This window comes from Rhinolophus ferrumequinum, chromosome 6, assembly GCF_004115265.2.
Source record: "Rhinolophus ferrumequinum isolate MPI-CBG mRhiFer1 chromosome 6, mRhiFer1_v1.p, whole genome shotgun sequence".
NCBI classification, from domain to species: domain Eukaryota; kingdom Metazoa; phylum Chordata; class Mammalia; order Chiroptera; family Rhinolophidae; genus Rhinolophus; species Rhinolophus ferrumequinum.
Window position 1 is genome coordinate 18442099 of NC_046289.1, and position 22429 is coordinate 18464527.

Sequence of the window (22429 nt, forward strand, 5' to 3'; positions counted from 1 at the left end):
TCTTCCTCGGGGCCTGATGCCTCTCTGCCTCTCTCCACTGGGCTCCGTTCTGCTGGCTGTTCCCACCAAGTTCATTACTGCTCTTGCTGTTTCCTTGGTCCCTAGAGCTCTTCCCCCACGTTTTCACTCAGACCTCTGCTCAAGCATCACTTCCCCCTCCCCAGCTTTTTTCTGCTTTAAATGTTTTTACAGCCCATGTCTTTGCCTGGAAGTAGGCCATAAATATATATATATTTGTTTGTTTAATGTCTCTCTTCCCCACTAGGGGGAATGGACTTTGTCTACCTCATTTACTCTCTATCCCAAAATATGGTGCATGGATCTTAGTAGGTGCTCACTTAGTATTTGTTGGATTAACAAATGAAAAGATGAAAGAAGTACTATACGAAGCCTACTATAGAATGACTAAGTGACTCATGTTTATGGGCCTACTGAGCTGTTAGCTAGAACTTGAAGGATGGTTTCCTCAGTGAAGTAGATTTTTTTTTTTAACAAAACAGGCAAGGAAACTAGGCCAGCCTCTTCCCCATATACCCTTTTCTTATTAGCTATTATCAGTTTTTGATTTCCCATTGTTATACTCACAATGCATATACACACGTATATACATACACATACCACATGCATAAACATAGATACATATACACACAGGCATAACATATACACATAAAATAACATACATACATATACATGCACAAACATACACATGTATTTTTTCCTGGGGACTGCCTTAAAAAGTACACTTCCAACTGTCCGATACATTTTTGTTGGATCTAAAGGTGCCATCATGCCATGGGGGAAGAAGGGAACTCTCAAAGATGGCTTTTTTCAGTTATCTAAAAGGGGCCTTAAAATATTTTATTAAAAGTCTAATATCCTTTTCTAGAGAGTGTGCTAGCTCACACAGGCAGGTCTTGTGGCCTATCTCACCCTCAGTGTGGGACACAAAACATAATAAATTACCCAAGCATGCATTAATTAAATAGTTCATTCATGCAACACATATTTAGGTGCTGGGAAAGCAATTAGGAGCAAGTTGGCCCCAGTCCCTGCTCTCGCCAAGCTGAGGTTACCTAACAGTTGGCAGTCTGTTCCCGATGAAGCCTCCTCTGTTGAGAGGAAGAGATCCTCTGACCAGTCCTGGGACAGCTGCTTTTCAGTGCCAGCTGGGAAATAGCAGGGGAGCCACCCATGAAGACTGGAATTTGATCTATTTTGTCTTCATGGATGGTCATGTTTACAGTGTTGGAAAAATCATATAGCCTAAGGGAGTAGACATCAAAGTATAAATAAAGGACATGATATCAACATGTATATAAGTATTTAAAATTTTAATCTACCCAGGATCCCAAAGGATAAAAAAGAAAAGTATTGTATTAGCTGTATTAATTGTTTTAGCTGACAACTTGTATGTTTATTATTCATTCAACTAATGGTGCTTTGACCCAACACCACCCACCCCCCCCGCACACACACACACACACACACACTATGTGCCAGTCACTGTTCAAGGCACAGGGGATACAACAGAATATTCCTGTCCTATGGAGCATATGTTCTGCTGGGTGAGCCATACCAGAGATACAATAAAGAATAGACAGGCTGAAAGTGTGGTAGATAATGTGGTAAGTGGGAAGGAGAGAAAAATGAGGCAAAAAAAAGGGGTCAGGTTGAGGGAGGATGTGAAATTTTACACAAGATCAGGGAATGACTCTGTGGTAACTTCTGAGTGAAGACGACTTTGGAGAATTTAAGGAGTGACCTTGTAGAAATTAGGGAAGGAGCCTCCTAGGTCGAAGGAACTGCAAGTGAGGAAGGAACTGCTAGTGACGAGTCTCTAAGGGGCTGCCCAGTTCCGGGTGTGTGACTGGAGTGGAGGGAATTGGAGTGAAGAGGAGACAGGCAGAGCGGAGGTGGGGCCTCAGACCACGGAGACCCCTGGAGGGCATGGTGAGGACTTTGATTTTACTGGGGGTCGGACGGGAAACTGTTGAAGGGTTTTGAGCAGAGATGTGGTATGATCCGACTTAAGTTTGACCAAGTAATTATATTAAAACTGTGGCTGCTGTGTTGAGAACAAATTGAGAGAAGGACCATGGAAAAACAGGAAGACCGGGTGGGAAGCCATTGCCGTGAGCCAGGCAGGAGAGCAGAGTGGCTGGGACCAGGCTAGTAGCTTGGAGACGGTGGGAAGTGATTGGATTCCAGACAGATTCTGAAGGTAGGAATAACAGAAGCTGTAACGGACCAAATGTGAGAAGGATCAAGGATGACTGGAAGGTTTCGTCCTGAGCGCCTGAAAGGATGAAGGGCTTTGAGTAGAGGCAATGACAGGAACTCAGTTTCGGACAGGTGAAGTTAGAGATCTAAGTGGAGATTCAGGTAGTTTTGGACATATGTCTGGAAATAATAACTATCCCTTAACCGTTTTTCAGTACTCCCTTTGTACCAAGCATTTTTCCAAGTCCTTTGTCGTTATTAATCTAATCCCTTTATAAGGTGGGTACTATTTTTAGCCCCATTTTACAGGTGAAAACACAGAACAGAGGGATTAAATAACTTGCCCCAGGCTACAGGGCTAGATCCAGGTTGTGAACCAGGCAGTCTCCATCTAGGGTCCTCAATCTCCTAGGAGAAGAGGAGAGGCAGATTTCTATCTATTTTTTCACTTTTTTCCTTGCGGATGGATGTGGCACATCATGATGACAGCAACCTGCTGCTCTGTGGCCCAGCTGTCAAAGGTCTGGCCCCTGGGAGAAGAGTTCAGTTTCCATATTTCAACTAATTTTGTGGCCTGAAGACATTCAGTTCAAAAACCTAAATAAAATGATTTATCCAAGATTTCTAAGTGGATAAATAAATTATACTCATATAGACGAAATGAGAACAGTTTGTTAGATGGAGGGACTTTGCCTCTCCCAGCTGCATTATTCTTAGTTTCTCTTTCAAGGGAAATATTGGAGTTTTGTCTAAGAAATGTAAAGATCTAATGTGAAAATATAAATAATTAAAATAGCTCCCTTGCTGAGTAATTGGAGTCTTTTGATGTGCGATGTTAATAAGCTTTATTAACTGTGTCAAGGCACATATTTTAAATGTACGTTATATATTTTAAATGTATATTAAATTTTTATTTTTTAATAAAAGGAACATATTTTATATGTATATTAAATTATAAAGAACAATAGTAAAACCTATCACCCAGTTTAATAAATAGAATATGGCCGTCACCCAGAAGCTGCCATGTTTCCCTCCTCCTCCCAGACATCCCCTTCACTCCCTCCTAGATCACCACCTTCTTGGGTTTTGTGATAGTAATTGCATTACTTTTCTTAACAGCTTTCCTACCTACACATGCATTGAGAATGATATAATTGAGTTTCACCCCTTTTTGAACTTTATATAAATGAAATAATACTGCATGTATTATTTTATGGCTTGCTCCTTTAATACAACATTATGTGAGATTTTTCCATGTTACTGCCTGTAGCTATAGTTCCTTTAGTTTTTATTGCTGTGATTTCCATTATATTAATATACTGCAGTTCATTTATCCTTTCTATTATTGATGGGTATTTGAGTCGTTTCTACTTTTTCACAAGTTAAGAATGTGCTTCTATGAGCATTCTTTTTGTTTTTCTATGAACATTCTTAACATAAATCCTGGTGAACATACTTGTATATGCAAGTGATTCTCTTGTATGAAAAACTCAGAGGGGGGAACTGCTGTGTTGTAGGGTGTGTTTATCTTCAACTTTATCACATAACATCAATTTCCTCTCTTGTCAGCCATATATAAGAGAGGCTGTGGCCCCACTTCCTCACCTTGGTTGTCATAGTTTTCTGTTTGTCATGAGGAGGCAGGAAGAAAGGGAAGTGGGGAGTAATGGTGTCTCATATGGTTTTATTTGCATTGTATAGATTATTAGATTTTCTAGTTTACTGGATTGCATTTTCTAGTTAATGAGGTTGAGCATCTTTTTTTTTTAATTTGGGTTTTTTCCTTCATAAAATGCCTATTCAAGTATATTCTTGTTGGGGTCTCTCCCTTTTTCTTGCTGATTTCTAGACGTTCCATGTGGGTATGATGTATGGCAGATATTATCTCCTACCTTGTGGATAATCTTTTCACGCTGTGGTACCTTTTGGTGAAAAGAAGTTCTTAATTTTAGTGATATGAAATTTGTTTATTTTTCTTTTATGCTTAGTGCTTTCCGTGTCTTGGTAAAGAAAATCTTTTCTCTATCCTGAAGTCATGAGTATATTTAGTTACATGTCTCCTGAAATAGTTTTTGTGTAACCTTTCACACTTTGACATTCAGTCCACTTAGAATTGATTTTTCTGTATGGTGTGAAGTAGGAGTCTAATTGCATTTTTTTCATATAGTATTTTTCAAATATTATTTCTGTTATTTAAAATATATATTTACATTATTAATTTTTTATTATATTAATAATCTAAATTGTGTGATTTTGCTCAGTAATACGAGGGACAAATCCATGCTAGGATTTTGATTGAGAATGCAATAAATCTATAAACCAATATGGGGACAATTAACATCTTTACAACATTAAATCTTTCAATCCCTAAATATAGTATATTTCTCCATTTATTTAGGTCTTCTCTACAATCTGTTAATAAATTTTAGAATTATCTCCTCTGAGCTCTTACACATCTTTTGTTAGATTTTTACTATATATGCTTTATATTTTTTTGTTGATGTTATTTTCCTTCTTTTTTTTTTTTTTTTTTTTTTTTTTAAAGGAGGGCACAGCTCACAGTGGCCCATGCAGGGATGGAACTGGCAACCATGGTGTCACTAGCACCACACTCTAACCAACTGAGCTAACCTGTTGATGTTATAAATGCTATCTTGTTTTAAATTTTATTTTCTAAATACTTTTTGCTGTTTTTTATAAATGCAATTCGTTTTTATATAGATATATATTTTAAATCACAAATACCTTGCTAAAATTATTACTTTTATAATTTATTAGTAGGCTCTAATTACATTAATTGCTTTTGTAATGTTAACGCATACATTCTCACCAGGGTGTATTTACCCCCAAAGGGGCTGAAAATAGTTCTTGGGTTGCCAAAAAATCTTTTTATGTGTGCAACATAGCTATATACACAGTATATAATAGACATACAATATATCTTGGTATCAAAATTCAAGGGGAATTGATAAGTTGGACCTTATCAAAATTAAAAATTTTAGCTTTGCAGAAGACCCTGCTAAAAGGATAATGAGACAAGCTACAGACTGAGAGAAAATATTAGCAAACCACATATGCAACAAAGCAGAATTATCTAGAATGTAGAAAGAAACCTCAAAACCCAACAGTAAAAAATGGAAACTTATGTTCATAAAAATCAATACACAAATGTTCGTGGTACCTTTACTCATAATAGTTAAGAACCAGAAACAGCCCGGGTGTCCTGTGACAGGTGAATAGTTAAGCTAACTGTGGCACATTCATAGCATTACTGCTCAGCAATAAAAAGGAATGGAATGTTGAACAACATTCAGCACCTTGACTGAATCTCAAGGCATTATGCTGAGTAATAAAAACCAATCCTGAAAGGTTACATGCTGCATGATTCCATGTATGTAGCATTCTTGAAAAGACAAAATGATCGAAATGGAAAACAAATTAGTGGTTGCCAGGGGTTAGGAACATGGCGTGAGGAGAAGAGGTGGGAATGGATATAAAAGGGCAACAAAAACTGTTCTGTATCTTGATTGTGGAGGGAGAGGGGCTACACAAACCTACAAACTAGTAACATTTCATCGAACTAAACACACACACACACACACACACACGAGTCCGTGTAAAACTGGGGAAATGGGAATAAGACTGGTGGATTGTATTAATGTCAATTTCTTGGTTGTGAGATTCTGTTGGGAGGAGGGGAGGAATTCCAGGGGCAGAGGGTGATTAGGGGGAAGATGTGTAAAATGCTCCTTACAGGGGCAATAATGAAATACATGAAAATTACTGACATATAGATATATATATAGATATATATATATATATATATATGGCATTTGTAATTATGTACACTTTTTCGTTCTTAATGTTATTTGTGCTCTCTTTTTTCCTTGACAATTTTTCAATTTTATTAGCCTTCTCAAAGAATTATTTACCTATGTATGTTTTTAAAAAGTGCAACAATTTATGCTTTTACGTTTATTATTTACTTCTTTCTTACAATCTTTGGTTTATTGTGTTCATCCTTTTGTAACTTGATAAGTAGGAAGCTTATCATATTAAATTTAAGTTCTTTTCTAATAGAAGTATGCAACTTTCCCTGATAATACTGCTTACCTGCATTCTTACAGTTTTCATATATAGTAATTTCATTATTGTTTGGTTTTGAATATTTTCTAGTATTCGTTGTGATTTCTTTTTTGACCAAAGAACCATATAGAGAAGTATGTTTGTTAGTTTCTAAATTTTTTCAAATTGTCTTGTATCTAGTTTAGATAAATACGTACTAGTTATCTGGTTTATATAACTGGTTTAGATAACTCTGCATTTAATTGTATTATGATCAGTGTTCATAGTCTGTTAGATATCAGTTTTTTGAAATTTGTTAAAACTTCCTTCATGTCAGTGTGTGGTCACTTGTCATAAGTGTTCTATGTGTGGTTATGAAGAATATGCATTCTTCACCTGTTGAGTGCAGTGTTCTATGTATGACCATTAGATCAGTTTGTTCACTCTGTTGTTTATATATCTTCCGTTTCTTTGATTTTTTTTCCTAGTTGATCTACCAGTTACTGAGAGAGGTATAATTTTATATCTTCCATTATGATGATGGACATTTTTTGTTTTCTGTACTTTTGTCCATTTTTTGCATTAACAACTCTGAGGCTATGTGTGTGTATATGTTATATATATTATATATAATATTATATATATTTATAATATTAGGTTGGTGCAAAAATAATTGTGGTTTAAAAGGTTAAAAATAATTGCAAAAGCCTAGTTTGAACCAATCTAATAATTATATATATCTGATGAATTGAAATTTTATCACTTTCTTGTAGTTCTCTCATAAATAAAGCTTTTTGCTTTAAAATTTATGAAGTGTATAATGTATAGTTATTTTTCATTAATATTTTGTCTTGTATGGCTTTCCCATCCCTTTACCTTCATCATCAATGAATCTTTATATTTTAGATATGTCTTCTATAAACAGCATATTGGATTTCATTTGTTGATTCTGTCTGACAGTCTAAACGTCATTTCTTTGAAAGTAATCTTATTTAAGATCTTCTGTTTGTCTTTGGTCTTATATAGTTTTGATGTCCGCTTGTGGAGTTGTTTTTGGTTACCCTACTTTCAATACTTTGGAATTTCTAAGCTGATAAATAAAATCTTTCATACATTCTGGGAAACTCTCAGCGAGCATTTTTTCAAATATTGTCTCCCATTCTTTTTCTCTGCTTCTTAGGAACTCAGATTAGATATCTAGGAGACCTTCTCACTTTGTCTTTCCTGCATTTTAATTTCTTTTTCATATTTTCATCTGTTTGTCTTTCTGTGCTGTCCAGTCAATTTTGTATTTGTAGTAGTATTTTTTTCTTCTCTAGAAGTTTATTTAGTCCTTTTTCAACTCTGTATGCTCCTTTCTCATGTTTTCAATTTTTTTCTTATTTCCTTGAACATATTAAACACACTTATATTTTCTGCTGAATAATTCTAGTGTCTGAATTCTTGGCAGGTTTGATTCTGTCTGCTTCTTCCTCCCTCCACATCACTTCTTCCCCACCACACACACCTTGTTGGCACTTATTCATGGTAACTTGATTTCTTACGTGTTTCATGATTTATTTATTTGATTTTTTTTTTTTAATCCATGTGCACATCAACTTAGGAACTTTCTGTCTGGAAAGGCTGGTTGTAAGGTACGTTCCTCCAGAAAGGACTAGTATTTGTTTTTCCCAAGTGCCTGAGGCCACTACCAACCTGGAAATACTTCATCTACATTCTCAGACTGGAGATTTTACAGAACCACAAAAGTATAATAATTTTAGGTGCAAACTCCTATGTGGGACAGCTTAGGGTTATAAATTCTCAACAGATTTTTTTCTCTCAGCCCTGCACCCAGGCTTAAGGAAGACAATTTTTTTTGCTATCCCCAGCTTGGGGGTAGAGGTTATTCCAAATTTGTCCTTTGACTAAGCCCTTTGGAAATTCTAACTTTATGTGTCAGATATTCTGTTAGATTTTCCATCTTGGGTTTACCTTTCTTTTGTTTCTCTTTTGCCTTCTTTACAAGATTTAAAAAATTCCAAATCAAATGTCTCCCTAGTTTGTTCAAAATCTTCAGGGTATGAAAATCAGGTTGTGTGTTCTGCTTACCATTTCTGGGTTCCAGCTTTCGTTTGGCCTCTGAGAATTCTTTACTCTCTAGCTCACCCTGTAATGTATTTTCAATAATGTTATTGCATTTTATTTGTCAATGTCAGAATGTCCAAACCTGTAGAGAATTATAATAAATCATTTGAGCCAAACAGAGGATACACCTGGAAGCAAGATCTCTATAGACAGAGAAAAAGGAAGAAATGACCATTTGCAGTTTCTTTTGTGCATTGGAATTAAAGAAGGAATGTAAGGAAGACTACATGAAGGTGGGAGATGTTACAAGATAGTTAACAAGGTTATGTGCTCTCATGAGGGTGGTCATGCTTTAGAAGGAGGGATCTGAAAAGGCATTTCAAAGGTGTGTTAACCTAGATGCACAGAAATAATGGACAGAGCTTGCTTAAGGCAAAGAAAAGCCTTTTTCTAAAGATGTTATATGCTTGGGACATGACTATCCACGATGAACCTATCTAGTTAGGAATTTAGGATCACATCACCCTGTGAGGTTTCTTTCCATAGTACCCTTCTTCCCCCCCCCACCCCGCCCCCATCCACAGTGATATTGAACAGTAAGTACTCCAGACAGAGAAAAGAACCTATATATCTTATAAATGCCTGAGAGAATACAGAATAAAATTCTCTATAATTTTATATTTTGTGCCATGTTATGAATATTACTATTTATTCTTTCTTCCCTCTTAAATCTCAATTTTCTCTTCTTGTTTCTTAACTCTATAATTTTGATTCCCCAGCCAGAAGAACTGACTCAGTCTTTTTGGGCAAGCTACTTAACCTCTGAATCTGTTTCCTATTGTGTAAAATAAGACCACGGCCTATCTCTCGGGATTGCTAGGTGGGATGAGATAACATTTGTATAAGTGTCTGACATTTCGTGGGTACTCAATAAATCCTAGTTTCTTTTATCATTTTTCCTTCCCTGCCAACACTGTTTTTGGCACTTGTTTTCAGTACTTGTCAGTAAATTTGCAGTAAGATTTTTATGCAGCAAAATGGAGAAACTTTGTGGAAAGCAATAAACTGGACAAGTTCAGGACATTAGAAAACTTGGTGTTTTTTTTTTTTTTAAGAAACTTTCCAAAGTGGTTTGGAAAGGCTTTATTTGATGCTCTGGGCCAAGGAGATAAAGCCAAGCCCTATACATTTCCCCCTTAAAGATATTTTTTGTTGTATCACAGGTCAGCAGCCCCAGTAAATGTCCAATTGTATATTCATGACGGGCAGAATCTCCAGTTACAGTAAAACTCAAAGCAAGCAAAGGCATATCACATCCATATGCAGATAGATAGATAGATAGATAGGTAGATAGATAGAGCTATATAGATATATATTCACATATTTTACATATCTATACTTATATATATTCACATATCTACTCTTATTTCGTAGCAGTGTAAATTGGTGAATTTTCTTGAGATTGTTGGTGTGCAACTAAAAATGGGAGGGAATGGAAGGGTAAGGGTGGAAGACTCACATAGTTTGGGTTTGAATGGAGGTGAAATCTAAGTTTAAAAATAAAAGTAAATCCTGAAATTACTCATTCTTTACTAAGTTTTTTGTTTGTTTGTTTATGTTTTTGATTTGAGGGCCATGAGACCTTAGTTGTAGTACTGAATTGCATACTGACTCACAGTGAGGTCTCAGACAATTGCTTCTCCCTGTCTATCATGGAGTGATACTTCCTGTTCTTCATTATCTTGTGTGGCGGTTGAGATTTCATAGGATCTGAGCAATATCAAAGTGACAGGCACTAAAGGTAAACCAAGCACAACTGTTTACATTGTATGCTTTTGGTTTCTGGTCTGTCCCCAGGCCCACCATTGACCATGCCCTGCTGGATGTGCCCTTCCTTCACCTCCCTGGGCAGATGCCCTCCGACCTCCGAGAGCAGCTGGACCACGCATTCTGAAGACACCAGTAGTCCTAGTTGTGGCCCCTCGTACACAGACCTGCAGGTCATCAGCACAGAGGAGCAGATGAGTGGCCCGGCTTCTGGGGCTGACTCGACAGGTAAGATGGAGCACCAAGCCAGAGGGCTTGGCAAATTACTTTTGGTGACCTGTTGCCACTCTCAAGGTCTCTGTAGCCATCTTTGTTTACAGAATGAGTTCAAGCATAGTCATCCAGTTGAAAAGCTGGAATCCTCAGGGATTCAAAATTGCTTTGGAAAAAAACATGTACACAGATTGGCTGATTGGTTGGCAGATGATTAATATTGGGAAACTGCTTGACAGTATATCTTAATGTGTTATTTTCTGATGAATCTGTACAAGTACTACTGTTCGCTGTCAATTTCATTTCTTCTTGGATGACGGAACTGTATGTAAGATGCACAAGGCTGAATCTTTCCTCCTACCACCCACACGTCTTCCCTCTTCAGCAAGAGAGAGGGAGATTTAAGCAGAGAGAAAGTAAATGTCATGTGAAATGGAATGAGGATCAGGACTCAGTCCCCAGGTCTAGAGTACAAATCATTTTGCAGTTACGTTTATTCTGTTGTGCCTGAACTGAGCTGTACATTGGTCTGTAATATCCCGTGGTCCATTTATTAAATGTCCGGTCGGCGTAGGATGGAATGCTGGCTGGCTTTGGGGTGGAATGCGGGCCTGTCAACAAGCACCGTGCTATGCATTAATTAGAGTTAGGACAGCATGGAAAGGATGTTGTGTGTTCTTCGTGTTTGGTTATTTGGCCCGAGAGATTGGTTTCCTCTGAAAGTGATGGAGTTCCTGGTGTAGCTTCTCTGTGCATGTAATTACCCAGTATGTCCAATAATATTTGTATTTTTTTCTCAAAAAATATTGCTTAGGAATTTGTCTCTGGATCAGTTTTCAAACATGGGTAACCATTTGCCCTCGTGTTGTGTGCTGGGCGGGGCAGGGTGCTACAAGGAGCAAGAGCAATCCCTCTTGCAGACTAACAGGTTCAGACAGGGTTTAGTGTGGTATTTAATAATATTGCAAAGAATCCTAGTTTATCACAGTCTGTCTTTACAAGCCACAGTTCTTTACAGCATTTTTTGTTTTCATGGACACTCTCTCAATTCTGGTTGATCTCCATGGCTGATGATCCAATCAGTGGCTGAAATATGCCCCACACCCCCCTCTTCACTGTGGGAGCATTTCACGGGTGGGCAGGCACTGTCAGGAGCTGAAGCAGTGAGGAAGAGAGGCTGTGCTTGCCTCCTCCTTCTCCTCTCCTTGCTCTCAGCCTCCTTCCCAAGCCTTCCCATGAGGATCCAGACGATGTGTTGGTTAAGAGCACACACACTGAAGTCCGAATGCTCAGGTTCAAATCCTCATTCAGCCATTTGCCAGCTGTGTGACCTTAGGCAAAATCCTGAATATCTTTCCGACTCAGTTTCTTCATCTGCAAAATGGGAATAATAATAGTACTTAATTCACCAGGTTGTTATCAGCTCTAAGTGAGTCAATTTCTGCAGCACAACCTACAAAGTGCCTGACACAGAATAAGTGATCCTTGGGGATGCAGCCTTTCTGCTCCTGCCCCAGGTTTCCTAGTGCTTTAGAGAGCTGGAAAATGGGCTATGCGCTGCAGGAAAAGTCAGGATCTCTGGCTCAGATTCCTTTGTTCAGCGGCCTCTCAACTGAGGTGAAAAGTGTTTTAATTCCTGGAGGTTCAGATGATGAAAATCAGAGTACTAGCATGAACTGGACATTTTTATTCTGCCTCCAAAGCTTATAATTATTTTCAGTATCTTTTCTAACAGTGTTACCCTTCACACTGAGAAAGCCTCCTCCCTGTTGTTTTGGTCAGAGTCCTAGCAGGAAGCAGATGGAACCCTCAGAAGGGCTTATCTGAAGAGAGTTTAATGAGAGGACTGCTTACAGAGGCAGCAAGAGTTAGAAGGATGGAAGAAGGGCTGCCCCACCCATGCTCTGGCCAGAGAAAGGACAGAGCCACGGCCAGAGCTTTGCTGAAGTGGGGAGAAATGGGGGAATAAAACACCCAGGCCTTGTGCTGGGGCTTCCCATTGGCGGATCCCAGCTCAAAGCCAAAGGACTGAGAGATCTGGTGAGGCAGCCCACAGAGGTCAGCCACCGGGTCACAGAGCAGGTGGAGAAGGGTGGAAAATGGATTTGGGGTGAGGGGTGATGGTGAAAAAATGGTGAATTGCCAACACATGCTAATCCCCACCAAGAACTGAATGGCCCCTAGGCTGGGGTGACTCCAGAGACGCAGATGCAAAACCAGGACGGGAGAATGATGAGTGATGCTCTCTCTTGGTTCTTTCCTTTGGTAGGAAGCATTTTCTATGGCTACAGGGAGCCTGGAGGTGTGGTCTCCTGGGCAACCGTCCTCTTTTGCAGAAGTAGTAATACTCATAGCCAAGACTTACTGAGTGTGTGCTGTGTGCCAGATGTGTCTTTTCTGGCCTTGACAAGAATCCTGCAAGACAGGTGTCATTCTCCCCATTTCCTAACTGAGTCTCTGAGTCTGTGAAAGGTTAAGAAACTAGTCTAAGAGAACACCACTAGGAAATGGATGAACCTGGATTTCAGTCAAAGATCCAAAGCCTTTTCCAGTGGTTCCCAAACCTGGTGATGCCCCCAGATCATCATACTTATCCGTTTGCTGTGTTCCCTTCCAGACCTTCTGTACACATAGGTATAGAGGATGCATATAAATATCAATTTATATTTCTGTTGTTGTTGTTGCCTTAGGGGTTATTTTTTACCTAAATAGGATCAAGATGTGTAGCAGGTGGAGCTTGAGGAAGAAGCTAATATTTTCTTATCATCTGAATGTTTACAATGGCTGCTGGGAGGCCACAGCATCGTGTTAGGTAAACAAGTTTCTAGACACTGCATTGTGAAAAGAAATACCGTAAATCTTTAATAAAGAAAGGGCCCAGGTGGGCCCAGGTACTAGGGAAGGCCTCCATCTGCTTAGGATAGCAGTCTTCCTTCACATCTCACCTCCACCTATTCTTCCAGGCCCAGAGGTGGCAAGCGGTGTCTCTAGGCTCCTGGGAAAATGAGACACAGTGGCTTGGAGAGCAGTTCCCCAGGCCATGTAGACAGTGTCTGCAGGCAGCCCCCGCTGTGGGAACCCCAGGAAGCTCTTCCTGAACACCCTGACCTCTGAAAAGCCTTTAACTCACCCTGGGTCCCAGGATAGAAGGAAGATAAGGAAAAAACCAGGTTTAGGAGAATGACCAAGTGCTTCTAAGCCTGTGTCATTTATCCGTCTACCCCAGCAGTAAACTATTGAGAGCTTCAAAGATTCTGTACACAATGGAGAGCTCCCCAGCCAGGCCTGTGGCCGAGCCCTGTACTTCTTGCTAATCTTTTTTTTTTTTTTTTTTTTTTTTAGTTTAATAGTTTTATTTTTACAGGGAAAACAAGCATAATTGAGAAATAGCTAAATTCCTCAAACGACACTCATGGAAAGCCTTTGTAGTTCCACAGCAAACCCACAAGAAAGCCAATGCCATTCTGCCTTGCAGCAGCTTAATGAAATAACAAACAGCACCCAGGAGGAAAGGAACCGTGTCACACACAGCTTGGAAACCCAAACCTGTAAACTGGCAAATGTCACTGCATTTACAGGGAGAGGAAAAAACCTTACATTATTCCTTTGTTGTTGTTGTTGAAGATTTCATTTTTTGAAACTTTTAAGGGAATCAACTCCATTTAATAAACTTTTGTAAAATGCTACAGAAGTTGAGGGGTACAGGACAAACATCGAGGCAGCAAGGGGCAAGGCTGCCAGGAATTTCTCATCAAAAAGTATCAATGAGCGTGTTCCTTCATCAAGCTCTGGCCCACACTTAGGTTTTTCCAGATTTTTACTGAGCCAAGTGCCTGTTACCTCTCAGTGCCCAGAACCTGGAAGGGGGCAGGGCCAGCCTCGAACCTGGGGTCTGACAGACACCACCTGTCACAGCTGCCTTTCACAGATTTCCACCTCCCAGAGCCACCCTGGGGCCCGGAATCCTATTTATCTGTCTGTTGCCTTGGGGTAGGTGACAACCCCCCCTCACACACACTTTTGATTGTTTGCATCTGACGCTCTGATTTAGGGAATCTGTCAAATAGTTTTCAACTCCTTCTCAGTGAGGATTATTAAATGTGCTGCTGCGCCTCAGCTTCTCCAAGTGACCCAATTTCTTCTGCAATTGTTTGTTTTCTCGCAAAACTGAACTTGGATACATGTACACACAGAGAAAAAAACAGTGTCTTGTTTTCACGGCTGTTGTTTTAAATTAACGCCTCCCCAAACCGGACGTCACTCCCTGGCTTGAATTGTGGTCGTTTGTGGAATTGTGGTAGTCTGCCCTTTCTCCCAGCAAGGGCAGAACTCAGAAAACGGAATCTTTTCATCCTCATTCTTGGCCCTTTCCTCAAAGATATGGGACAAGCCATCTTTGCCCTTTTTGTCAAAAGCCTTGAGGAAGGTGGGGAGATTCTCCTTCCGCCTCCTCGGCAGGCCCGGCTTGTCAGTCGTGTCATCGGGTCCCCTGTGTTTGTGGGACAGGTCGATCGGGCCCCGTCTCTGGGAGAGCCCTCCTTCGAGGCTGGATGGTTCAGTCCGGGTAACCTGAATCCCTCTGAGGCTGTGCAGCAGATTCTCATCTGTGTCTCTTTCCTCCGGGCATGTCATCTCCCCAGAGCTTCCCTCCCTCATCCAGGAAATGGAGTGCGTGTCCTTGCCCAGGCAGGGCGACAGAACACGAGGGAGGGTGCTTCGCACGATGCCAAGTGCGGTGGGAATGAAGGCCAATTCCTAGCTTAATGGCTCTGTGCCTCATTTCCCTCTGATGTGGGAAATGAGGATAGTTACTGCCTATTCCTTTCTTGCCCCAAAGAAGACTGTAACTTACACGCGTGGTGGTGTGGGATCTGAGGGGCTTTGCGGTTGGTTCTCAGCAGCGAGCGGTCGGTCAATGCAGAGGCCTGCGGGGGCTTCAGCACCCGCGGAACTGCCTCGGGGAGACAGTTGTCATTTATCTACCCCCCACCCCACACCTTTTAGCATTGTGGAGGGAAGTCAGGGGTGAAGAAGAGGTCTCTCAGCCCAGCTGGCCCAGGCTTTCCCTGGCAGCGGGGCATGTGAAGCAGCCACCGGGGCAGATGCTCCGTGATTCATCTGCTGTGTGGAGAGGGGTTCTGGAGGCCCAAGCCCAGCCTGTTGGCCTTGGCCCCGGGGCTCGCCACCCGGCACAGCCACAGCTTCCCTGTCATCTGAGGCAGGCAGGGGTTTGGCAGCCCCACGCGGCAATCCTGATGCCCAGCATAATTGTGGAGGGAAAGACTGAGCAGCCTACACTCTCTTCTCATCTTCTCACCAGGGGGATAATTGGAAGAGGAAGGCAAACAAATCCCCTAGCCTTGGCCAGACCAGAGTGTGGGGCAGAGCTGGACAGCAGTGCTGATGTTTGCTCTGGGGTTCAGCTCTCCAGAGCAAACGGCAGGAGAACTGGGAAGAAGCAAGGCCCCTGGTAACACTGGCTTCCTCTCTCACCCCCTGTCACCCCAGCGTCCCCTTTCCCTAGATGACAGGCACATCCTGTCATCTTCACAGCGTGGCTCTGTAATGCCACCAGTTCTACATGGATGGATAAACAGTAAGAGGGCCGAGGGAATAAAAACAAGCCTTCTGCCTTTGAAGCCCATTGCAGCTAGGAACAAGAAAACACAAATGTTCGCAATGGCACAAGCTGCTGTGAAGTGGTGGGCTTCCATTTTGGTTTTCCTTTAAGCACGAGGAAAGTGTAGATTTAAGTGTGGGATTATAAAGCTCAGGCATATATGCAGCGTGAGGAATGACAGCACTGAGTGAAGCACATAGCAGGTGTTTAATGATTGTTGACGGACCCATGAATGAAAGGAGTGAGATTGCAGGTGGTGAGTCCTCTGCAGCCCAGACATCTGTGTCTCGTTTGGAGTTAAGAGTCCAGCATTTCTCTCAAGTGTGTCCCATGCAGCAGCCCAAGAAAAACTGGGATGCTGGCACCAGTGTGTTAGGTCGTACTATGCTCCCTCCGTTGAAGGTTCATAGTATCAATTCGCTTATTAGAGACTTTGAAGATACCTGAAATTATGTGTATGTATGTGTGGACCTACATATATGTATAATTTATGCTTGTACATGTAAATACATATATATTTACATATATAAATAAATTTAGTCTTCCATTAACCCATACTGCCTACCTGGTCACCTGGTACAGAAACCTAAACATACATATTGGCAAACTTGGAAGTGCATGCCCTTGCTAGAGTGTTAGGAAACCGGAGAAAGAAAGAAATATTCTGACAAACTTTTCTGGATTTGCAGAGTTAGCGTTACTTTGTGACAGGCTCGGCTACACTTCTTTGACTTTTTTTTTTTTTAATTCTAGATTTAGTAGACCCAAGACTATATTTTGCCAAACTTTCTTTGTATTTAAACTCTCATGGGCTTTAAAACAAATGTGGGCCAAATGTTCTTGATTCATTTGCATTTAACTGATAACAGTGGAGCTCTGCCAGAGCACCAGGATATCCCCAGGGATTTTGGACTCTTTTTTTTTTTTTTTTTTTTCCCCCCGTCAGAAACAAGTGTTTATGCTGGGTAGAAAGCTATGGACTCGAGATACCAATTTTCGTAACAAGAACTTTTTAGATGCTCCCAAAGTTTCTCCTGTCATTTTTGTAAAAGAGGATGGTATGAAACCATCATTGGGGCTGCATGTCACTTTACAAGACGGTGCACGTTTCTCTGCTGCCTGTTTTGTCATAATCCTGCTGCAGCTGGAAGAGCATCAGACTAGATCCAGGGCCCCAAATTCCCAGCAAACTGTAATTACCATTGTGCCTGAGGGGGGCACAGGGGATTCTTGTTCTTAAGGCATGTTTGTATTTTATGAGTTTGGGTTTTTTTTAGTTTTTTTTTTTTTTTTTACCTTGAATATATTTTGCTTGGAAGACAAAAATAAGTCAAAATCCTGGAATATAATGAGTAGCTATTATGATAGCAATATAATGTAGTTTCAGAATTCCTCATATTGTAGAACTAGGATTCAGTCTGTGGAAAGAGAATATTTTTTTAAAGTTGTGGAAAAACAGAAATTGAACCCAAAAGAAATTCTATTTTGTATCCTTGGCTAGTTGGTGTAAACCACCTTTACAGAAAGGTAAATTCTTTTATTCTTTCACTTCTCACTGGCTGAAGGGTGGGCTCACTCAACATGCTTTCTGAAACCACTTGTGACGGTGGCATTTTTCTGCGGAATTGGAATCAGGGAAGAAAAGCTTTCCTGAGAGGAGGTGGGGGTGGGCTCTGGGGGGGGCCGGGAGAAACTGCCAGGTTTACTTTCGTAAATTGTTTACCCCCCTTCTCCTCTCCAAGATCGGTTGGTTTGTACAAATTGGTTGCCTCAAGCAACACATTATTAGTTTGAGCCTAAATGTGTCCCGGGAGACTTACTGCTTTCCCTTCACCGAGTCCTTTTCCTGCAGAGAATCCTGGGATTGTGGGGGCATTTTCCACTTTGGCACATTTCAGTCCAGTTCCCCCAGCTTTCACTGAGTATCTGTGATTTGCAAGGGGCTATGTCATTTCACAGCATTTAGAAAGCAACCAGTTGTGAGCTGGCTGGTAACCTTTATGTTCAACTCCTGGGTTTTTCTTCCTTCCTTAGACTCTCAATACTGGTGTCTAAGGAAAGAAGATTATATTACCGGTCAAAACATTCACGTCCCTCCCTTTGATGTAGGTCCCTCTTACAACAGGATGATATTCCTGCCCCATTGACGTCAGGTTTAGCCACGTGACTTACTTTTTGGCCAGCGAAATGCAGGTGGAAGTGACACTTCCAGCACAGATTTCCATCCGCCTCCACCCCACACCTTTTCCCCTTTGTCAGCGTCACTCACACCGCTCCACATGCTGCCCTCGGACTCCGGTTTGGACCCTGTTCTGGTGCTCCTGTAGGCTTCACTAGTCCCCACTCGTCACCTTCTAGACCACAGTCCATGGACACAGGACTCCAGAATCCTCTGCACAGACAGCTGCTTCCGGGCCTCTTCCTGGGTCTGTGCATCCAAGTGCAGCCCGTGCCACTGGTGTGTGCGGCCCTAGGCCTACAGGGGCTAGGGCAGAGCTTGGATGTGGGGACGGGGGGAGCCTTCACAGTGCAGGATGGAGTGGGGTGGGGGAGCAGGACTCAGGCCAGGGGCCACTTCTCCCTGCATGGTGATGTTTCCGTGTGGAGCTCCAAGGAACCCAAGAAGTCGCAATTCCATTAAAGCCTCGTGCTTTTTATGAACATATATCGGTCAAGGAGGATAGGACCTACGCTGTTTAACAGGTTTGAGCTTGGTCTATACTTTTAAATACTTACGCATTTTGTGAGCCTGCACCTGACTCTTAGGGCAGTATCCTTGAATGCTGGGGCTAAATCTGATGTTCCACACGGGGGCTACTCTTTCGGCCTGGGCCCTGGAATGAGGGGAACAGAGCTGCAGCTGATTCTCGATGGATGTAATGGGAGAGAGAAATCTTTGTAATTGTAAGCCATTGAGATTCTGGGGTTATTTGTTACTGTGGCATAATTTAGCTTTTTAATTCCAAAATGAAGAAGTGACATTCATCGAAGGTGTGTGACTTCACCCACTTTAAATGGGGAATTGACGGAACATTTTCTTATTCTATGCACAGAAGTGTGGAAGAAATCCCAGGTGTTTACTGTAGTTCTGTGAGTGGGCACACATGTGCCCTTTTACACACCCAGTTGCTCTCATTGCTGCTGCTGCACTGCTAACATGCACTGCACTGGGAGGCTCCTTTTCCAGTAGTGATGGTTTGGGTCATCAGGGCATCTGTCTGGTTACACATCCCTTCTGACCCTTCAGGATTAGACTTGAAGACCAGACCTTGGGACAAAAACATAAAATGCGAAAACAAATAAAGCCTTTCCCATGAAGAATTTATATTTTTATTTTTAAAAATGTGGCCATTGCCTACGAATTTACATTTGAATGTATCGCCCCCATTCATCTCCCATCTTGTGCCGAAAAGAACGGTCCCAGTGATTGCTTTTCAGATCCTATCTGTTCATATCAAATATGAGGCAGGTGCTGGAACTAAGAGGAAGTTCTTTGTGACTTGGAACAAAGAAAAGTTACCTGGTCCTCATGGAAGTAAAACCATGAACTTGGTCTAAGGAAATCAGATACAGACATTTATAATAGCACTTTTGATAATTATATTTTAGGTGAAAAACACTTGTTTTCCAAAAGCTTTTAAATGCATAATTTTATTCATTCTTTATTACAATCTGTTAGATAAGCAGAAAAATGTCCTCCGTTTTCACAGAAGAAACTAAGGCTTACTAAGTTTCAGTGAGTTGCCCTCTATTAATATTGGTATTAGGAATATTAATATACTAATGTGTATTATATAACATACATTAATGATTAATATAATATATAATAGACTTTGCACGGTATGTTAATACGGGGGTGCCAAAACAATGTATACAAGTGAACACTTTGGTCAGCGTTGCTCAAGCAGTAGTTCGCCGTAATCAGAAGTGTCTGGACGCTGATGGTAACCACTTTGAGCACCTCTTGTAATTGCAGAAGTCAAACGTGACTTGTATTCATCTTTTGTTATTGGTGTGTATTGAGTATTACAATTTTAATACAGTGTTCCTTTCTTAAAGTGTGTGTACATTTTTTTGGCACCCTCTGTATATGTTCATTCTATGCAAACAACTTATACAATACCCTTGTCCTGGAGGCTAACTGCCATAGTAACTCCCAAGGTTCCAGTGGCTCATCACAGTTCGTGTTTATTTCTCATTCAACCCTCTGTGAGTACAGGGTGGTGACAGGGTGCTGTGCTCCCGCGTTCAGGGACCCACGCTGCTCTGCGTCGTCAGTCTCATCCATTCACATGGTGGGTGGGAAATGGGGGTGCACATCCTGTTGACCAGAACTGAGAGTCTGGCCACACCTTATTGCCAGAGAGGCGGAAAAATGTGGCTTAACTGTGTGCCCCAAAAGAAGAGAACACAGATATTCATGATCACAAGAAATCTGTGCCACAAACATTATAGAAATTTAGTGTTTATCTCCCATGATTACAGGGGCCCTGTGTAAGATCTATAGACCATGATGTTACTGCCCAGCTTTACTGAGGTGTAGTCGACATACAATAAACTGCACATATTTGAAGTGTACAGTCGACCTGTTCTCTGCTTCCCCCAAATACCCTTGTTTTTTTCCCCTTGGGCCTTGGTTTACAGTGTTCCTCCTTTGTCATAGGTCTAAATGGGGTCCCTCCATTAAGGTCCAGCTCCGATACCAGCACCTCCAGGAGGCTTTCTTGATTCTTCATCATGCCTTCTCCACACGCCGTACACCCTTCCACTTACCCCCAAGGTGGGAGTAACTTCTCTATCACAGCAGCAGCTCTGCTGTACCACTTACCACTTTCTGTTTGATCATGTTCATGTAAAACTGGCCTGCTTGCTCTTCTTTGCCTCAGGGCTCTTTCTGTTCCCTCTGTCTGGAAGGTACTCCTTCACTCCATTTAGGTCTCTGCCCATTTATCACCTCCTTACAGAGGACTCTCCAGATCACCCCCTCTAACATAGGGCCGCCAGGGCCCAGTTCACTCTCCATCTCCCTACCCTGCTTTGTTTTCTCCATTGCACTTAACCCCACTTAATAATGTTAGTTTGTTTCTGAGGGTCTGCCTGTTGATTGCTCACATGAACTCCATGTGCACGGGGACTCTCTGTTGTCCTTGGTGTATCACTAAGTGCCTGGCATGTAATAGATGCTCAGTAATTGCTTGTTGACAGGTGGGTAGTCACCACCAGATTACACTATGTCTCTATGGATGTGCCTTGAGGGTCAAAGCAATGTCAGTGTCTGATTCATTATTAGATCACCTCAAACACGTTGCCTGTAATAGTATACAGGAAATATCGGGCTGGAAAACAAAAGTCAACGGTGAGGAGAAATTTTCCCAAGGTCCACACAACTCAACTTTAGTTTCAACCAAAGTTTATTGAGCACCTACTTTCTGCCAGGCACCATCAGATACTTTTCCATACATTGTCTCGGCTAAAGCTCACAGCGATTTTCCCATTTTCCCACTAATATTCCAGTTAGAACCTTGGGCTAGGACTAGCAACCATGGGAAAGTTCCACAACTTCTCCAATAGCTTCCTCCTTTCCTGTCACTGACACGGCCCCCTCCCCTCCCGACCCAGGGTCTCCCTCTTCCCTGCTGTTGCTGACCATCCTTCTGAGGTCAGAGCCCCTCTGACCCCTCCTTGGACTTTCATTCCTTCACTCACTAATTCATTTACTCCATCCTGAGCCATCTTGCCTCTTTCACACCCTTGTTAATGGTGAGAAAATAGTCCTGCCTTCTCTACCTGTATATTATGCTTCTTGTTATTCCTTCTCCTAAGTAGTCTGTCTCACCCTCTACTCCCTGTGGTCCTCATTTCCTGAACCTTGGAACGACTGGCATGATATCCTTTCCCCTTGGTTGCTTTTATGCCATTGTTGAGTTGCCGTCATGCCACATGTTGAAATAAACCTCAGTGTCCACTTCTACTACCTTCCGCCCAGGTCATGTATGTCGCATTGCTGACTTTGGCCCATCGTCCCCTTAATGATATTTCCAGCGCTCTCACTGCAACAGTCTCTGCCTGAACAATTCTCACTTTGAAGGACCCTCTCTTTCTCTCTGGGAGGCAGCCCATTCCATGTTCAAGCAGTGATTACTAGTATCTGCCACTAGTTCTTTGGCGACTAATTGCCCAAGGCCTGGGAGAAATCCAGCCGCCTACTCTAAGGGGGTTATAACCCCATATACAGTTTTATGACCCATTTTATTGCTAACTTTTGGCTTTAAAGAAGGAGCTGCTGTGTTGTTGGAGAATAAAAATCAATCTCTCTCAGACAGCTATGGAATTGGCTCCCTGAGAAGATAATAAGCAAATCTTCATTACGCTGTGGAGCAGTGGAGGAGAGTGGGGGCTCAGTTTGAACTGCCCAGT

The 22429-nt window shown here is 41.6% G+C and overlaps 1 protein-coding gene across 2 annotated transcripts in view; it reads left to right on the forward strand.

The window, feature by feature from the left end:
- The window catches only part of STON2 (stonin 2), a 128407-nt gene that overhangs the window by 42611 nt on the left and 63367 nt on the right, over positions 1–22429 (forward strand). For both annotated transcript variants that reach the window (XM_033109591.1, XM_033109592.1), the window contains exon 4: positions 10210–10407. In XM_033109591.1, coding sequence (XP_032965482.1) covers positions 10210–10407 — 198 coding nt within the window. The remainder of the gene's footprint in view (positions 1–10209; positions 10408–22429) is intronic.